Source organism: Athene cunicularia (genome assembly GCF_003259725.1).
Source record: "Athene cunicularia isolate RWA chromosome 5 unlocalized genomic scaffold, athCun1 chr5_part1, whole genome shotgun sequence".
Lineage (NCBI taxonomy): Eukaryota > Metazoa > Chordata > Aves > Strigiformes > Strigidae > Athene > Athene cunicularia.
The window spans coordinates 15569693-15588653 of record NW_020799101.1 but is presented as its reverse complement, the minus strand read 5'-3'; the positions used below and the strand labels follow the sequence as shown (position 1 = coordinate 15588653).

The 18961-nt window shown below is 34.6% G+C and overlaps 1 protein-coding gene across 5 annotated transcripts in view; it reads left to right on the top strand.

The window, feature by feature from the left end:
• The window catches only part of PAPOLA (poly(A) polymerase alpha), a 46700-nt gene that overhangs the window by 17375 nt on the left and 10364 nt on the right, over positions 1-18961 (top strand). For all 5 annotated transcript variants that reach the window (XM_026849152.1, XM_026849151.1, XM_026849153.1 and 2 more), the window contains exons 6-16: positions 470-523; positions 3583-3694; positions 5027-5116; positions 5211-5349; positions 6777-6849; positions 8309-8429; positions 9362-9446; positions 13684-13737; positions 14486-14605; positions 16111-16220; positions 17765-17886. In XM_026849152.1, the coding sequence (XP_026704953.1) occupies positions 470-523; positions 3583-3694; positions 5027-5116; positions 5211-5349; positions 6777-6849; positions 8309-8429; positions 9362-9446; positions 13684-13737; positions 14486-14605; positions 16111-16220; positions 17765-17886 (1080 nt within the window). The remainder of the gene's footprint in view (positions 1-469; positions 524-3582; positions 3695-5026; positions 5117-5210; positions 5350-6776; positions 6850-8308; positions 8430-9361; positions 9447-13683; positions 13738-14485; positions 14606-16110; positions 16221-17764; positions 17887-18961) is intronic.

Genomic DNA, 18961 nt, shown 5'->3' with positions numbered 1-18961 from the left:
ACTGGTGACTTACTACTGGTTTAGGTTAAGTCTGACTGTGTAGTTACATGCCTTCTTTTATTTCTTACAAAACACTGACTGTAGAAGCAACAGAAGTAAGAGGACTCTTAGAGTAAGAATCTTTGTGAGTTGGCCTTAGAATACTTAGAGATGCTGTGAAAAGTAAAAGATGCTTGCTCATGTCATACATGTAATGAGAGGGAGATATGGACCTTGAGGTAACATCAGAGCTGGTTGGTATGAGTTTGGGTTGTATTTAACATCTAGACAGCTGTAGAACATAGTGGATCTGTGTTTACTGCATAGATCCTCAATAATGAAGCAAGACATTGCTGGCAAAAATGGACCTGAAAGCAGAAAAGCACCTGTATGAATACCATTTCATCATGATTGTTTAGACCTACTAGCTATTGCTTGTAAATGTTCATTGCTATACTGAAAATAAAATGTAACTTTTTCCCCCCCCCAGGCTGTTGAAGAAGCTTTTGTCCCAGTTATTAAACTTTGTTTTGACGGAATAGAGGTAAAGATCATCTTTTGTTTTGTCTTGCTAGAACATGGTTAAAATTTTCAACATCTCCATAACTCATGTAGTATTCATTAATATGAATGCTATTAAGGTATGATTCCCCTAAGGTCATGCCCAAGTCCTTGACAACAGTCCTCACTTGTGTAGCTGAATGTAGGCTTTAAGACTGAAAAAAAGTCTGTCTTGATGTACTTAAAGCTGTGTGTAATATCTCCCTGGTTCTTTTATAGGCACTGCTACCCAGCACCTGTACTGATTAGTTTGCTGACCTGTAGAGTACCAGTATTGGCATTATTAAGACTTAACATTTAATAGAGATCATATTAATAAATAATGTGGCTTCAGTATTTTTTTGGCTGCTAACGATTAACTGTCCAAACCTTAAATTAAGATTTGCCTCCATACCTCATACGATAGGAAGTTGTGTGATCTTTGATCGCTTTTCAGAAAGTACTGCTGAAGGCAAACTGTTTGGATGTCTGTATACACATGACCAAACCAATGATTTTGGCACCTGTAGCCTGATTGATCAGCTGACTTGGAGTGATGAACTTGCTTAATTTGATTTTTACTATTTTGGGAGAAGTTGCTGAGAAAATGGGAACACTGCTTTCAAAAGATCCTCTGTTAATCTTTCTCAGACTGTTTTATAGTCAATCTGCCATCCTTTCTTGGTGACAAGACAAAAATCATATGAACTGTTCATACACACAGTTCATCAGACTTGTAGCTGGATTATGTCAGCCAGTAGCTGTGGGTATAAGAAGGGTACTTCGAGTGGGGAAAGAACTCCCATGCTAATCTTCTGACACACAACACGATTTGATGAGCTGTAGTATTGTACACAAGACTGGACAGTTCATTCTCTCCCAGTCTTGAGTTAAATCACTGCCTTGCAATTATAATAGTCATTAGAGTACTGGCAATTTTTGAGTCTCAGGAAGGTGAACCACCCCCTTTGCCCTTATCCATCCAGCTTTATTTGCTTGTATTTTCACTGACATTGGTGTCAGTTGACATTTAGGCAGGGGGACGTATTTTTTCCAGATGAGAGATGTGCAGAGAAATGTGATACCATGCAGTAAGATAGCCTGTGACTTTGCATCTGTGTCAGCCATTTTATTACTGTCTATATGCAGTTGGTTATTAGGAACATTTTTCTGGAGAATTTCTTTTCTGTTTAGGTATTAATTTAAAATACTGAAACTTGCCATAGGCATCCTCTAGTTTAGGGTTTGTGTGGTTTTTTTAATCATTTACATTCAAGCCAGTGTTGTCTCTCCTTTTTAAAAAATGAAATTTGAAATACAAGCTAAATAGCAGACAATCCTTTTATTTCCCTATAAGAGTAGTAGTATCTTGCTCTAATACAGTAATTTATGGTGGGTTCTGATGTCTTAGTTTTATGACTTAGACTTAACCCATGTTGCTTGGAAGTGAGTTCTCTAGTCTTGAACACTAACTTATAAGCATTTGTTTTATATATACAAGTGTTTTTAGGCCACAATTTCTGATGGTTGCATTTGTGCCCAGTATGTTAGTCTCAGAAGATTTTAATCTATTTTTTCTTTTCCTATCCAGGCAAAAGGTGTTAGAAATTACCTCTGTAAAGAAAACATTAGAACTGGAGAAAAGGACTAGTTTTGTGGTGATGCTGTCATTTAAACTTCAGTAGTTTCTGCCAATGGCAGTTTTTACATACGTATTTTGTGCTTTTGCTGAAAAGAAACAAGAACCTTGTTCTTCCTCTAGAAAAGGGTTTCCCCACACCCCCCCCTCTCTAAATGACATAGGACAGGCTATTCACTTCTTGATTTGAAAAATCCTTTTATTGTCAATGCACTTTGAATCTTTAGAGGTGTTAGACCTAGAGGTCAGAATAGAACTTCAAGCTAAAGTTAATTTTGAACTTGTTTTACACTGAAAAGTAGTGCTTTAGAGTTAAGTAGAAACTTCTATTTGTAGTACAGAATGTTAAGGCTAGCTATTAAAAGGCTTTAAAATCTAAAGTGCACTAAATACTTTAGAAATTATTTTCCTTTGGAGAAGTGCTTCATAGTTTAAAACAGGTGGATGTGAAGTTTTAAGCACCTGTGAAAAGTTTTTCACCTTAAGGTATCTTCAGCTTATTTTTATCTAATGTAGCTAAAATGGTTTTGTTCTTTGTGCAATAGCACGATGTATTTCATCGTTTTGTAGATGAAGTGATACCAGTTTATGATGATTAAATCCTAATCTGGTCAAGGGGTCTTGTTGCAGACTAGCTGCTGATAGGCACTTTATATTCTCATCGTACTGACTGATACCTAATTTAGGACTGGAAAGGCAAACTGACTTCTCTACTCTGTGTAATGTCCTTGCTGTGTGTGGAGCAATGTAAAACTCTAGTTCAGTGCCAAATAGTATTTTAGATGTTCTTGACCTATAAAAGCTATTATGACAAATTATTGTGGAAGTAATAGCAAAGAAATTTGACATAACACCAACATTTTTATAAATTTATAAGCTTGCTCAGTAGCTTGCTGGATTTTCAGAACTTCCTGTTTTCTGCAATCAGTTATGTAGGCTTTTCATCGGTACTGATGCTATACAGAGGCAGCTAGCTGCATGTGTGCTTTACAGTGCTGGATGGGAAAGCTCTCCTACTTTTTCTGTAATTCAGTGATAATTTTGAGAATATTCAGGTTAAAACTAGGTTATGTTTTCACGACTTGCCTCTGACATAGTAGAATTCTGTGTTCTGGACCTAGAAGTGGTGCTTGTCCCCAAATGATTTTTATTTACATTGACAGTTGACATAGTTTTTATGTGTGTGCTGGTTCTGTATTGATCTTAATGTGTATTTTATCTTCTTGGAAAAGGAGCCATAAGACAGATGAAACATCTGAAAGTGTTTCTTTTAATGTCTGTGAAGGGTGTTAGTATGTATTGTTTAAAGACATTATTTGTACTAGGAAGACTACTGTTCTTAGTAAAGCTGATGAAAATATGTTAACAGAATTCTACAGAAGAAAGAACAGTTTTCTAATGTTTTATCTCTTCTTTTTTTTAAGATTGATATTTTGTTTGCAAGATTAGCACTGCAAACTATTCCTGAGGATTTAGACCTACGAGATGATAGTCTACTTAAAAATTTAGACATTAGATGCATACGAAGTCTTAATGGTATGTATATACAGTTTTGCATATAACCTTGCCATCTTTTAATAAGTATCCTACATTGTTTGGTACAGTTTAGTTGTGGACTTGTCTGAAAATATAGCAATTCCATATATGGAAACAGTCTTAGCCACTTTTACGTAGTTTTTTTTGAGAGAAGAGGTGTTTCTTGTTGGCCAGACTTTTATAATTTTTTTTTTATTTGGCTAGTAGATGATGCTGTCTAGAGATTAATGGAACTTGCAAGACTTGTGTGAAGCACTATCTATTTCAGTAAAGATGTGTGCATGTTTTTCAATTTCTGTATGTTTTTAATATGCATAAACATACATGAAATCGCTTCAATGATAAATTTGGGATACCAAAACACTGTCACTTTGAGGTCAGGTCTTTAGTATCTTACCAGTTTATGTAACCCTTAACTTTTCTATAATAATTGAAAAATTGTTATTTATGTGTGGAACAGTAGGGGCTTTAGCCTGTATGCAATTTGGTGAGGAACAGGAGCATGTGAGAGATGACTGGTTTCTGTTATAAAATGAAAACTTGATAATTTGAGATTACCACAGCATCTTGCACTGTTTTGTGAAATTCACATTTCCACAGTCTCTAGAATTCATACTTGCATCTTAATTGCTTTGAAAGGAATTCCTACTCTTAGATAATACTACTTTTTAAAAAAATCAAGAATCAGTTAATATTGTTATCTATGAGTTATTCTTAAGCCTTGAAAATATTCCATCAAAGTAGTGATATAACTTGTATGTTTAAAAACCTGTTCTTTTTAGTCTGTTGTCATAAATTCAAACAAAGCTTTGACCTATGACTTACAAGTTTTCTGTAGGTCCATGAAGATTCATGCTTTTTTTAAGCTATCTTCATGTTCTGTGATACACTACATGTAATCCCATAACAGCAGAACTTAAAAATTTTTTGTTTCTTAAACAGCTTGTACAGTTCATTAATAACAGAAAATCAGGTAACATTGTGTAGTGGTTTTAACCCAGCCAGCAGCCAAACACTGAACCACAGCACTATTCTAACTACTAAGAAGAAAAATTAACTCTGTCCCAATGGAAATCAGGACACAGTGCAAAATTGTACCTTGTGTGTGCATGGACTGTCTTCCTGAGTGCTGCTGTAAAACAGCAAAAAAGAAAATAAAAAAAGAAAATGAAAATATGTTAAGTGTTATAATTCAGAACAAAAGTGATCAAAATACAAAATTAGTTTCCAGCATGCTCATCTAAAAAGTTTGATAGCTTTGAAGGTGAGGGAAGAAAAGCAAGCAAGAAAACTTTGGAGAGAGCAAGTGTAATGGATTCTTTCTTTTGGCAGGTTGCCGGGTAACCGATGAAATTCTGCATCTAGTACCAAACATTGACAACTTCAGGTTAACATTGAGAGCTATCAAACTGTGGGCGAAACGTAAGCAGTTTTTTTCCAAAATTTGTGAAGTTTTCATTAACTCTTGTGGTTACTAATAACTTTTTTTTTTGTCTCTTTCCTTTTCAATCCACAGGCCACAACATCTATTCCAATATACTAGGTTTCCTTGGTGGTGTTTCGTGGGCTATGCTAGTAGCAAGAACTTGCCAGCTTTATCCAAATGCAATAGCATCAACTCTTGTACATAAATTTTTCTTGGTATTTTCTAAATGGTATGTTTTTTTAAAAATTTAGATTACATTAAAATAAAATTGTTTGTAGACACTAAATTTTAGTCCTGTTTTTATGGTATCATTTTCAGCTGTTACCAGATTAAGATGGTAGTTAAAAGCATTGTTCTTGTTGCCAGAAGGTTGCTAGCTTGAGGTTTTCAACAAATCATCCAACATGTCTTGTTCTTAAAGTATCCGAAACAAAACACCCAGTTTTCATTAAAAATTTTTCTTTGTGGTAAATTTGTTGTAACTCAACATTACTCTTCAGAGCAGACACACCAAAATTTAAAGTATTTTAACATTTGGATACTAGGATAATGGGAAAAGGTGCTATGTCAGTATCTGATTTAGGCACATAGCTTAGGTGCAGTTTAGGAGAACCAGTGGCAAAAGTGTGTTTTAATCTTGTCAGTGTGAAGAGGTAGATGTTTTGGAATTACATATGATTTCATACTCCTGAGCTAGTTACCTCAGAAAGATGGTTTGAGTAACTCTTATGGGAACAATGGGAATGTTCCAAGTAAATTTAGAATGAATGGGACAAAAATATATGTTGCAGATTACAAATGAATGCTGTTTTTCTCGAAGAGCATGTCTGGATACCTACCTTCTTCATGAGACATTGACAGATTTTAAGAATCATTCTACCAAGTTGTTTGTTCAACTATAGTCTCTTTCCTTCTTAATGTGAAGATAATTTCTACAGTTTCACTGCCTTGAATCCTTAGGCTTACTAGCCTCTTTGAAGTACCTAGTGTTTAGTAGTATCTTGCCACACTAAGCTAATTGAAGAAAATTGTTTGCAAGCTCTGTTTCATGTGTTCCTTATACTGCTGTCCATTTTATATGTGCATAGCATAGGAGCGTTAATGTACAAATACTAGAAGATTAACTGACTTCTCTTTATAGGAAGATAACTTTAATCATGGGAGTAGAGATGACTTGAAGAACAGAAGTGTTACTTTTTTTAGTGTTTCATTCAGCACGGTTTCTTTTTGTCTTGATTGGAGGTTTTTTAATACATACGCTTGGTAATGATGCTATAATCATGCTGGCTGTTTCTTCTGTAGTTTGTCAATGGAACAGCTAGCTTGAAGATGGACCTAGTGTCAGTCTTCATAGAGGAATTTGTCTTTCATAGGTATATTTCAAGAATTTAGATTTTACTTTAGTTATCTAAACCAGTGGTTAAAGCTCCAAGACTAGAGAAAATTCGTTGTTGTGATGCGCTGGAGTTAATTACAGCTGTGGGGTAGTTCAGCAGTACAGCTTATTTAAACAACTGCAGTCAGACCAGCTTAGTCTTGAGGAAATGATGCTTTACCTTGAGAGCAGAGTTACGGGTCGCATTCAAAAGTATTGTTTGTTGAACGTACGTGGTTGTATCCAATAGTCTTATTCAGTGCTACAATCTTTTTGAACAGGGAATGGCCAAATCCAGTGCTATTGAAACAGCCAGAAGAATGCAATCTTAATTTGCCTGTATGGGACCCAAGGGTTAGTGTATTATTTTTTCCCCTATAAGTCACACTGTACAATAAATTCAGTTGCTTAAAGAATCCTAGGTGAACTTCATTTTGGGTTTATTAAACTTAATATTTTGGTATTGTGTCTTCTTTATATGTAACCTCTAGTTCTCCTGAGTATGAAGCAAAGCTTAATTTTCTAAACTGACCTCTTGAAGCACACTTGCTGAACAGTGTACTTTTTACTCCCAACTTTTGCAACAAGTGATCTTAATAAATATTCAGCATAAGTAGATATATGCCGTAAAGCAATGCATTTTAAAAAAAACTGCTTACCTTAAAATGGTTTGCTTAACCTGTTACTTTTGCAAGTATATTGAATTTGCTTCAGTGCAACAGTCACAGCTGGATAGGTTTGGTTCCATATAGTTGTAGTAATGTGTATTTTTATCTTGGACCAAAGAAGATCAGAACTTGAAGTCTTTGTTTTGTATATTTAAAATATTTGATCTCCGTCTTTGTAGCACTTCCATTAAGAACACTGGACATTACTGTCCTTCAGGCAGTCAATAAAACAGCTTGCAGCAGATGCACAGCTGGCATTCTGAGGTTCCAGTAGGGCATAGCATGAATGTGCTTGCTGTTTTGTCAATTTTAGAATAGTTAGTGTTCAACTAATCTATTTTGGGTGAATAGTGTAAGCATCAGAGGTTGTGTGCCCTTTTGTACGTCAGTCTGTTTTTCTGGTTGACAAGAGTCCATGTTTTAATAACGTGAGACAGCTGAAAAAGTGTTCTGGAGTCTTGCTGTTATTCCTGGGATAGGGGATTTGAGGTCAGTGTGTGGTGGGAACTCTGTGTTGTAGTAGCTAAACAGAGTGGGGTGAGTTAATGACAGGGTTTTATCTTTAATTTACCCTCTACAAGATTGCTACCCTAATGCTATTTTAAATGTATCTTGTGTGTGTGTGTTGTCCCTTTTTTGTTTCCCTGTGTACTGTTTAATAAAAGATACGTTAATAAGTGATTGCTTCTGTCAGGTTGCCTAGAGCCTCTCGTCTTCAGCTGGCTTTTTATTTTCAGTAGTGGTACAGAAATAAAGTGTAAAATATTTTTTCCCAAGTTCTGAAGACAACCATTCTTCTGAAGGTGCTCATGTGATAATGTTTTGATGTGATCACAAGCTAATTTCTATTAAAGAGAGAAATTGTTCTGTTTAGTTGGTATTTCTGGACTTGTTAATGCCTGCATCCTTGATCTTGATGTGCTGACAGGTTATAACCCTCCCATGTCACTGTGGTACAGAATGATGTCCTTTGTGAAAGCATTATTCTTGTTTTCCTAACTTTCTCTGAACTGTTGGTAAATTTACTTGGTCTGCAAACTAAGGTCTCTTAGATCTTAAGACTCAGATGTAGTAAAGGGAGAAATCCAAATTTTTTAACTCATGTGTATGCTTGAAGAAAACTGATTGGCTGTTGTTATATATAGGTAAACCCCAGTGATAGGTACCATCTTATGCCTATAATTACACCAGCATACCCACAGCAGAACTCTACCTACAATGTGTCCGTTTCCACACGGATGGTCATGGTTGAGGAATTTAAACAAGGTAAGTATTATCTTATGCTCTCTATATAATTTTTTCAGATGGATTTAAAATAGTTTCATCGTGGGTATGCTTGGGGAGGGGGGAGGTGGGAGGGTGTTAAATAGCTTCTTGACATGAGATTCTCTTCTGAGGGAGGTAGAATTTGGTCTGTTACGTTTATGTGGCTTAAAGTTCCAAATTCATTTGAGACTTCTGCATATCTGTCCTTCACTGTATAGAAACAGGGTAATTAATTAGAATGCCTAGTGCTCTGAAAATGAGTTAATGGTACAATATCTTTTTACTTGTTTATTTTAGTGGCTTTAGATTGTGTCATGCCACATGGAAGATTAGTGTAGTAATCCCACTTGATGGCTGTTTCTAGATCTAATATAAGACAACCTACTTTCTGTGAGATGAGTCTAGATATATCCTAGTAATCTGCCTGGATAATTCTAGTAGATAAGAGAAGATGTTATCAAAGCAAGGAGTAGACTTGATGCAGAGAGTAACATCCAGTAGCTCTATGTGGCAGAGCAGTAGCTTATTGTCTTACTGTTTCTTTGCCTTGTACAGTGCCTTGCACAAGAGATCATTCAGTTACTGTAAGGAAAAAGGTCTCTGTCTTCTTTGGACTGGGTAGTTACTGTGGCATATGCAAAAGATTAAATAGAGCTGTGTTACACTGTAAGCAAAAATATGTGAAATAATTGGTCTGATCAATTAACAGACATTTCTAAATGTTTTTTATTGAGGTTCTTTTTTAATAATAAGATTTGTATAACTAATGACCACTTAAGGTATGACTGGAATATAAAGCTTGTTGATAAATTCCTTTGAATTTGAAGGGGGGAGGTAGTTCGTAGTGATCTTTACTAAGTTAATAAGCTGTTTTTTCTCTGGATACTAAACTGTATTTAAAAAAAAAGTTTAAATTTTTTTTTATAATTTAGGTCTTGCTATCACAGATGAAATTTTGCTGAGTAAGGCAGAGTGGTCCAAACTTTTTGAAGCTCCAAACTTCTTTCAGAAGTACAAGTATGTATTTTATGGCATGGCAGAATATTTTAAGTTTTATCAGTTAAAATATTTAATGATGCTCTGTAGCACAGGATCTTAAATATACATACATTAGACTTAGAAAAAAACCTGACATTTTTTTCTATACAGAGGGGAAGTGAATGCACTATTGTCCTTTCTCTTAGAAAACTAGTAATTTTTTCCAGATGTTTTTTTTTAAAGTATGTATTTCAGAAACCTGTTAGTCCCTGACCAGATATTTAGAGAGTTACCAGTTAACTATATGATTGGTATGCTATCAATAAAATTGAAGACCTATCAGCTAGTTTGACTAACAGAAGTGTTCTTTAGTGGTGTCAGTAAGCATTCTAAAAATGGGTCATGCATCCCAGGAAACAAGATATTAAAAGAACTAATTCTGAAAGTCGATATTTAAGTTGAATACGTACTTGAAACTGTGTGTTTTCTTCTGTCAATATAGTTAACAGTTCACTCTGATAATAATAAAAGATATTTTTGCCGTTGTGTTGACTACCTGCCAGATGTACTAGTTATTACTAGATTTTTTTTTCATTAAAGCTTAAGGCTTTTGGCTCTTCATTAATACTCTTTCACACCTAGCTTCTCTAATTTTGTACTGTCTCTAAGGGAAATGCTGAAGTTCACACTTCACACGTAGGGTTTCTAGTAATGCATTTGTGGGGCAGAAGCTTGTTAAATGTATATGGACTTGCTGAAAGTTGTATTTTTATAATAAATATGGATTATTAAAATACGGACTACATCTTCTTTGCCCTCAGTTGAAATTGGAGACCCATTTTTCTTGAGTCAAGATCAAATATATTTTACACTTGTTTCTGTGTTGGGTGGTTGGTTGGTTATGTACTAATCTAAACAAGATTGAAATATACAGTTCCCCCATTAAAAGAGACTGATGACCTTCATAATGTGTCTGTGTTTTGTTTCTATATCTTTTGCATGATAAAAGCTTTAAAACATTTGGATGGCTTTTATGTCGTACTTTGGAAATTAAGTTTTAAAACACTTAAAAGATCACTGTAAAGTTTTATATTATTTTTTGAAGTTAAAAATGGACTGCATAGAAATGAGTTTCTGCTCAAGAGGTTGCTAATAAGTTCTCTAGCACATTATCTTAGTTTCTTTCAAAGCTAGGAAAAAATAGTATGCAATAACTGTGGCTCTGGTCAGATCTCCATCTGAAAGCTACATGGTTTGGATTTTTTTTCCCCTCTTCACACTCTCCTCCTGCTTAAATTGTAGATGCCTTAACTTGTTCCTGCTGAAATTCAAAGTAGTGTGTAGTGCTCTGCCAGATAAAAAATCTGATCCTTGCTCTGAGACATAGTTTTCTTCTCTGAGAGCATACCTTTAGTAATATGTATCACTCTCAATGGCAATTAGTTGCTAAATGTCTATGTTGATTGTAAACGCTTTTGACTTGCTAGCTGCATTTAAAATAAACAACTTCAGTGATGTGTGACTAAGGAAATCTGGAGGCTATTGCGTACCTGCATGGCAGGAGCAGATTAGAAATTGGGAAAACGGGGAAGTCTGGTTCTATTTAATTTTTTTTTTTTTAAATGTCAGCAATTACTTAAGAGTTAGGGAGTTACAATGTATGTTATCTGCCCTTCGTGTAGGTTTAAATTTTTCAGATGTGGGGGAAACAACAATAAAGAACATACACTTGCCAGATATGGTGTTTTTCAGGGAAATGACAAGAATAGTTTCAAATGGATATAACATAAATATGAAGTGTTACATGAGAATGGAAATTATTAGAGCTTAAAACGAAGAGGGAAGTATGGTGATGAGAGAAGTAATACTCATTTCATGACCTCTAATGTACTGTGTCTGTGCTATAAAGACAAGATACCTGCTAAATAAGTAGAATACAAACATACCTTTTTTAAAAACTATTTTGAACACTTGCCTTGATAGGCCTTTAAATAAAGCACTGGATAATTTAAAGTGTAAATCCTGGACAGTTTAATGACGAAAAATGGAAATGAACGTGTTCAGGTGTTCTCAATTTTTTCAGAAAGTAGTATGATTCTTAACAATACCTTTGTGGTTTTGTAGGTACAGGTATTAATGGTGCAAGACAATTCCAAAATATCTACATTAGGTTATTTTTATGAAAAATGTAATGCTGATAGGGAGACAGTGGGAGAGAAACAGCACCAGCTTCTAAAAAAACCCTAAACCAAACAAAAAAGACCAAACCCATATACTTCAAAATAATACCCTGCATCTAAACACCACTGAGAGGTAGAAGCTTAACTTCAGAATTTTGTTCTTTATCATGAAGTAATGGATGCTTCTGCGTTCTTTGTGATAATGGATGAAGAACTCACAACAAATTTTGTCTTTGTAAAATTTAGCAATGAGACCTTGGACTCTAAAACTAAGTATGTCTTTAAATAGCACAAGCTGTTAAAAATTTAGTTTTACTGAAAATGGCAATAGCAGATTTCCCATGATTAATTCCCTCTCAGCACTGTTTAACAGTTGGGGGTGGGGGGAGAAATTGCATCTTTCCCTTTTCTTTCTCTTTCAGCTAGCACTACATCTGCAAAAACATCTAATCATTATACTTATTTTCATAAATAAGCCTTAGGGTGTTTTTCTAGGTGCTCACCAGCTAATTGAGGCTTTTGGACATAGCCAAATTCAATTTATTTTAAAAATTGTTTTTCAGAAGTTTATTTCAAATAGCTGTTATTAATAAGTAACCAGAATTTTTTTTTCAAATACTTGCAGATTTGAGATTTGTTTCTTTTAGTTTATACATGGTTAAAACCAGCAAAAACTTAAATTGTTTTTCCTACTAAATGAAACAGTCTGCAAGTTTGTGTGCTATGTATGATGTAGGAATTTTATGGATTATAGGTAAATATCTAGTGCTCCTTAGAAGAAATTGATACTGGAAATTAGTAACTTCTCATACAGAATTAGAGTAAAGGATGAGCAGCTAAAATGAGGATTTCAATAAGATAACAGAAAAAACTCCTTAACAGTTTTTGTATGAAGCAGTTAATACTACCAAAATGCAAAAAATAGTAGACAAAATGCCCTCTTCAGAAGGAGGAGGAATTTTCTCCAAATTTCTCTTTTCCAGTCCTCTTTATTTCATTGACATTGTCTGGATTCAAAGGACTGTAGCATCTAACTTTTTTTTTATTCTCTTGCCACCTAAAGATAAGTTCAGAAATGTGGTGTTACTGATTTGATCTGTTGATCTGGATTTACTGTTAGAATTTGAAGGCCTCTATATAGCATTAGAGAACTCTGCACCATAGTTTTTCACCATCATTGACCTTGTATTCCGTTCTATGAGGTATATGTATTAAGGTCTAATCCCTCATGTTATTAGTTTTATTTAAATCCTGCTCTGAAGATACCTAACCACACTGTATCAGTATAGAGTAATACCAAATTGGATCACTTAGCATGTTATAACAGACTTTCCAGCTAAACTTCTGAAAAACCTGGCTGTAGGCATACAAGGTTCCCACACCTGCCTCATGGTGAACTCAAGTTAAAAGTAATCATCTCCCATTCCACTGTTCTTGGGCTTTTTTGTTTAAAATACCATTCTTGCTCTATATACTGTTTCTTTGAAATTTACTTACAGTGGGTATACACTGATTATCCTGGAATATAATTGAGAGCTTAAGAACTATCATCAGAGGAAACATTCCTTATGAAGTTTCAGATAAGTGTCTTCAGAAAATTCTAAAATGCAGATACAGAATTTTGTAAAAACACATTTGATAGTGTTATTTTTGACTTTGAACAAATATATATGTGCTAACCACTCATAACTTCAGAAATAATGTTGTGACTAAGACAACTGAGGGATATAGATGATTTTATTTGTGAGGAATCTCTGGTAGTCAGTTGAATCCCTGATTCAGTTAGGTATGGAAATATCTGTCGTGTTTTTCAACTAGTGCTACATTCTTAGCCTTTTATTAAGGTTGCTGGTATTAAAGTGTAGTTGCAAATGTCTCTAAAATCTGAAGTTTTTGGGAAATCTCTTGGTGATATGCTTTGGGGGACATAGCCCCTTTGCTTACTGAACAATGCTTAATTTTATTATAGGGTATATACTTAACCAAATAAATCTGTAGCTTGCAATGTAGAACTTACTGCAAAATTTTAGTATTAAGGTTTGAATGTGTAGTTTTAGAAGTATAAATAGAATAGCATATTGTCTTTATCTCCAAAGGCATTATATTGTACTTCTAGCAAGCGCACCGACAGAAAAACAGCGACTAGAATGGTGAGTATAATGCTTGCTATTTAAAAGAAAAACAAAACCCACCAAACAACAAAAAGAAAAACCTGTTGGCATGGGATCTAGTGTATCTAATATCTTTTTAATTAAATGAAGTGGACCTTCAATGTTTCAAAATTAAATGGATGAAGATCGTACACTTCTGAAAAACAGAAAAACTGAAGAACCAGGGGGTGAAGGCTGTTGCTTGAATTTTGCTTCTTTACAGTACTGTCAGGTTCATTTCACAAATCTTGCATTCTTAAGCCTTACACACTTCTTTTAATAAGCAGTGTGAGGAGCTATGTTTTCAGTCTCTTGAAATACGAAACAAAAATGCCTTTCTCCCTTGTTTCTGCACTCTTTTATTAGAGGAGTTTTAAGATTGTCAGGTATTGGGAATTTCTTCAACTTTAAAATTCATCATCTGAAGCCAAAAGACTATTGGAGAAATATGTAGGAGTTTCTTGCTGACTGCCTTTTACTTGATGTGTAATGTCCTGCTATTTAATCCCATTTGTAAAATCAGGCCATAGTGAGAGCTTCAGGGCATTCTTGATTCCCTTGCATTAGTTTTTGTAACGTGTTCACTTGGTTTATTGATCTGAAATATCCGTCATGTATAGTGCACTAGTTCATTTGTACTCTCAAATATTAGTATAAGGAGACTGTTGAGGATTTTATCTTGATATATGTTAGATACTTCTATTACTTCATATTAATGAGAACTTGCTAATAAATTACATCTATGCAGGGTGGGCTTGGTGGAATCAAAAATCCGTATTCTAGTTGGAAACCTGGAGAAGAATGAATTCATTACGCTGGCTCATGTGAATCCACAGTCATTCCCAGCACCCAAGGAGAATCCTGACAAGTAAGCAAAACAGTTTTTTCATGTAATGGTAAGGAACTACCTTAGTTAAAATGCCAATTCATTAACAAATAAACTAGTATTTGTATAGAATCTTAAATGAATTAATATTTAATGACAGGCAAACAGTTTTAAGCTCTTCTCAAGTAGTATTTGTAAAATTAGATGTTCTTCATTCTGTGTGAGAATGTTTCTAAGCCAGACAATAACCTTAAGGAAAGAATATATTTTTGCTAATAACTGTATTGCATAATTTCTTGCTAATTGTGTTAGCTACTGCTACTTAGCTGCTGTTGTTTAAGCATCTAGCATCAGTTGGCATGACAGTTTTAATTATGACGCAGCAGTGAGAATCGGGTGGAACATCAGGCACAGTGGAATCAAAATCTTGAGTAACTAAGTACGCTTAATCTTATTAAACTCAGCAGTTGAGATGCATATCACTTAAATTTGGTAATAGTTGATGTTAGAATTCCTGGCCATATGGAAACAGTGGGGAGAATACTAATCACTTCAAACTGTTTAGGATTATATATGGTTTTCAACTCCACCCCCTACCCCCTCTACTCAAAACAATGATAGCAGGTGTGTGGCCTAAAAACTCTTTAAAAGACACTTTTTATTTCTAAATAGCGTTGGTGATACTTTTTTTTTTTTAATTACCTGTGTGTTCCAAGTGAAATTGGACAAAAGCAGGCAGTACCTATTCAGCACCATTTGAGTGGGTAAATACAACTACAACTGCCTGTATAAGCAGAGGCTCCAATGAGCTTTTATTTCAGAGGACTTGATGTGGGCAAAGCTTTTAGGAAAGGTCATTTCCCAGTGTAAACGATGTATGTCCTTTCACCTGCCTGCCTAAATGAACTAATTTATTAATTGGAAAACAGTGTTCTTGTGAAGTGGCCTTACAAGGAAAAGATACTTGAATTAAACCATTAAATGTCTTGAACTGCTGTAGAAGTGTTACAGTATATTCTGTAATAAAATGTAATAGTTCATTTTTCATGTGTATTATGTGAAAGTGAGCTGTCAAAGGGAGGCTTTTCTTACCTGAAAACTGCACTTTGTGGTCAGTTACAGCTAAGAAATTTGAGAGGTGACAAAATGGAAGTTGTTTAGTTAAGGCATAGGTTCTCACTACCTCCAGAGTCAGATGCTGAAAATCTGTTGTCATCTTTCAAATGTCTTTCCTTTACAGTTGCAATAGCTAGTTGTAATGCCTAAATTGACAGAATCTGCGCAGTAGCACAGTTGAATGAAGTAATCTCCTGATGATCTTAGTTCATTAAGTTTGCTGGAGATAAATGTTTCAGTGTTACATGACTTTTGTGTTGTGAATGAAAAGGGAATGTCATTAAGTCCACTTGTTTTTTGTTTTCTGTGGCTAGCTCCCCATTGCTAGTGGAGATAAAATGTACAACTCTTGTCCATTGCAGAAGGTAACTTAATAGAATACTCAGTTCTTCTGTCAGTATTATATGACTTGTTTTATATGAATCTTCCAGGGAAGAATACCGTACAATGTGGGTGATTGGGTTGGTGTTTAAGAAAACCGAAAATTCTGAAAATTTAAGTGTTGATCTTACCTACGACATTCAGTCTTTTACAGACACAGGTGAGTTTTGCTTTCTAGATGCTGTGGTTAATGTACCTGTTAAAGTTAGTGTTTTATAATTTTGAATCTGATGTACATGCACTACATTCAAATCTGAAATTTTTCTAAATATATGCATTTTTAAATGAAGTAACATTTCATTAAAGTCATTGTAGACTGAAATGCATAGTTTCTGTTCAGTTTGTAAATACACTTCCAAAGCTAACCAACCCAGCATACAATTTCTGTTTGTGTTGTGAATTTCTTTGTCATCTCAAATTAGTGTGGGTCTGTCTTCATTGTCCTTAATCCATCCCAAAAACTTCTGTTTACCCTGTCTTTTGGAATAGATCCTAAGATTTTACCAAAACTACTGAAGTATTTTTTAAGAATTAAATTAGGGAATAGCTGGCTTTTTAGTGGGATCGGGGGGAGGAAGAGTGGGCTAGGTTTTCCTTGTATTGATACTTTGGTAAGATCTAATGTCAGGAATGTAGAATACTTTAACTGTGTCTGGCTTTCCTGAGTGCGCCCATCCTTTTCACTTGTATAATCTTTACACAGAGGTTTTATGAGCTTCTTCCATACCAAGAGTTAGTGTAGTAAGTCCTTTAATATGCAGTATTCATTGAGCTCTTTGTGTGTCTGTCTCTTAAGAGCTTTTTAATTACATGTTCACAGCCTATTCAATGAGATTCCTTAACATTTGTAGAATAGACAGTGAATAAGGGAGATCTCTTTCTGTATTTAAGATCTACAGAAAAATTTTTTTATTCATATATCTGTCACAGCTTTCTTCAACATTGTATAGAAAGTTGGTGTGAAAGAACAACAGATTTTTCACTTTTAGCTGGCTTTACTTGAACTCACGATGTTGGGTTGCAGTGTAGTTCCTTTACTAGCATTTAACCATGCTGATTCACCAGAAGTAGATGTTCTGAGGTGAAGAGAAATAGCTCGTTATAGTAGACATAATTAAAAACCGACCAAACAAAAAACCCAACCAAAACCAAAGAAAGCCAAAACACAGCAAAAAAATAAACATAAATCACTTCTGTATAAAAAAATATAGTGGTATCTGAGTTGCCAAGATGATTTGTCATGTATTAGCTGACACACAAGCATTCAGCTCCTGAATTGGAACCCATTTGTTGTAGGAGCTACATACATAAAAGCTGAATCAACTGTGCTGAAAGTAGTTTTATGTAAATACTGTAATTCTTATGAGGAAATCTTATTTCTGTCTTCAGTCCCTTTGAGATGAAATAAAGAATTCACTTCAGAGGTGTTGCTTTTAAAACTTGTGAACAATATAGTTGAGAACCGCATACTTGCAAGATATTTTTCTTGGAAAACAGGTCACCTGTTTCCAGAGTAACGTTCTAGTGTTTGTACTGTCAGTGCTGGCGTAGTAGGCAGTTCTCTTTCTTCCTTCAGAACAAGGAAGCTCTGTGCTTGTTCTTGAGGGTAATAAATGTTCTGAAAAGCAAATTGTTTGTTCCCAGGCAAGGAAGTGGACTTTGCAGAATGCTTTAATATGTCTTAATGTTATTCTAATTGTGTAGTTTATAGGCAAGCAATAAACAGCAAGATGTTTGAGATGGATATGAAGATTGCTGCGAGGCATGTGAAACGTAAGCAACTTCACCAACTGCTACCTAATCACGTGCTTCAGAAAAAGAAAAAGGTAAACTTGACTAATATTTGAGAGCAATAAAAATGCCATTGAGGAATGATTCCTCAGTTTTTTAGATTTACTAATCGAACTAAAATCATATTTTGAAAGCTTAGTTTTACCTGCATAAGTAATGTCATCTCGTTTGACTGTAGCAGTATTACTGGATGCAGTAAATATAATACTAGATTTCCCAGAACATCAACAACATGGATAGTGTCTTTGAGTCTGGCTGAAACACCATATTTTGTTGGCTTTCCTAAAGTAAACAGATTTAAACCTGTGTAATAATGATCTATTAAAGCTCTCTCGTAATTTTAACAAGTGGGTCACTGAAAGGAAGCATCTGTAACAATGTCAATAGAACAATCAGGCTAGATTAGAATAGAACAATTCTTGCTATCTCCAGGTTTTTCCTCTGAGGTTGATATTACTTAGATTTTCCTGTAAGTCTCCTAAATGTAAAATTGCAAGTCATCAAATAGAATCAGAATAGAATGTTGAGCTTGTTGCTGCTTTTTTGTATTGAAGGCAGTAGTCTGTTGCTGTAAATGAGGTTAAATATTTTGAGGATAATTTGAAGGAAAGTATTCTTCAACCTGTAACTTGGCAGATTTTGTATTGTATGTTCTTTTAATTAAGACTAAGATTTAAATGACAGTTTTGACATCAGAAAGTAGCCCACTGCCTAGCCAGGGTTTTTTTATCCCTCAACATATATTTTACTTGTGTGGACGTACATGAGAATGGTAGCAAAATTTTTAATTAAGCTATTGTGTTGAATGTGATTTTCTTTCAGTGAAGGCAGGAAGAAGAGGTGTGTAACATTGAATCTAACAATGTAGTCTGTATTTCAAAATCCCTGCTTCTTTTTAGTTAGCTTAATCTGAGAACAATACAGGTTTGCTTGGTTTTGTGAATAGCTAAACCACTGTTACGTACTTTAAGATATCTGAGTAACATGCTTTATTACTATAGCTGGTTTATATTAAATACTTCTTTAAAGAATAGGAAATCTTGTATTGAATCCAAGTGTAAATCATTTAATAATATGTTTCAGAGGACAATGTAAATATTAAGTAATGCA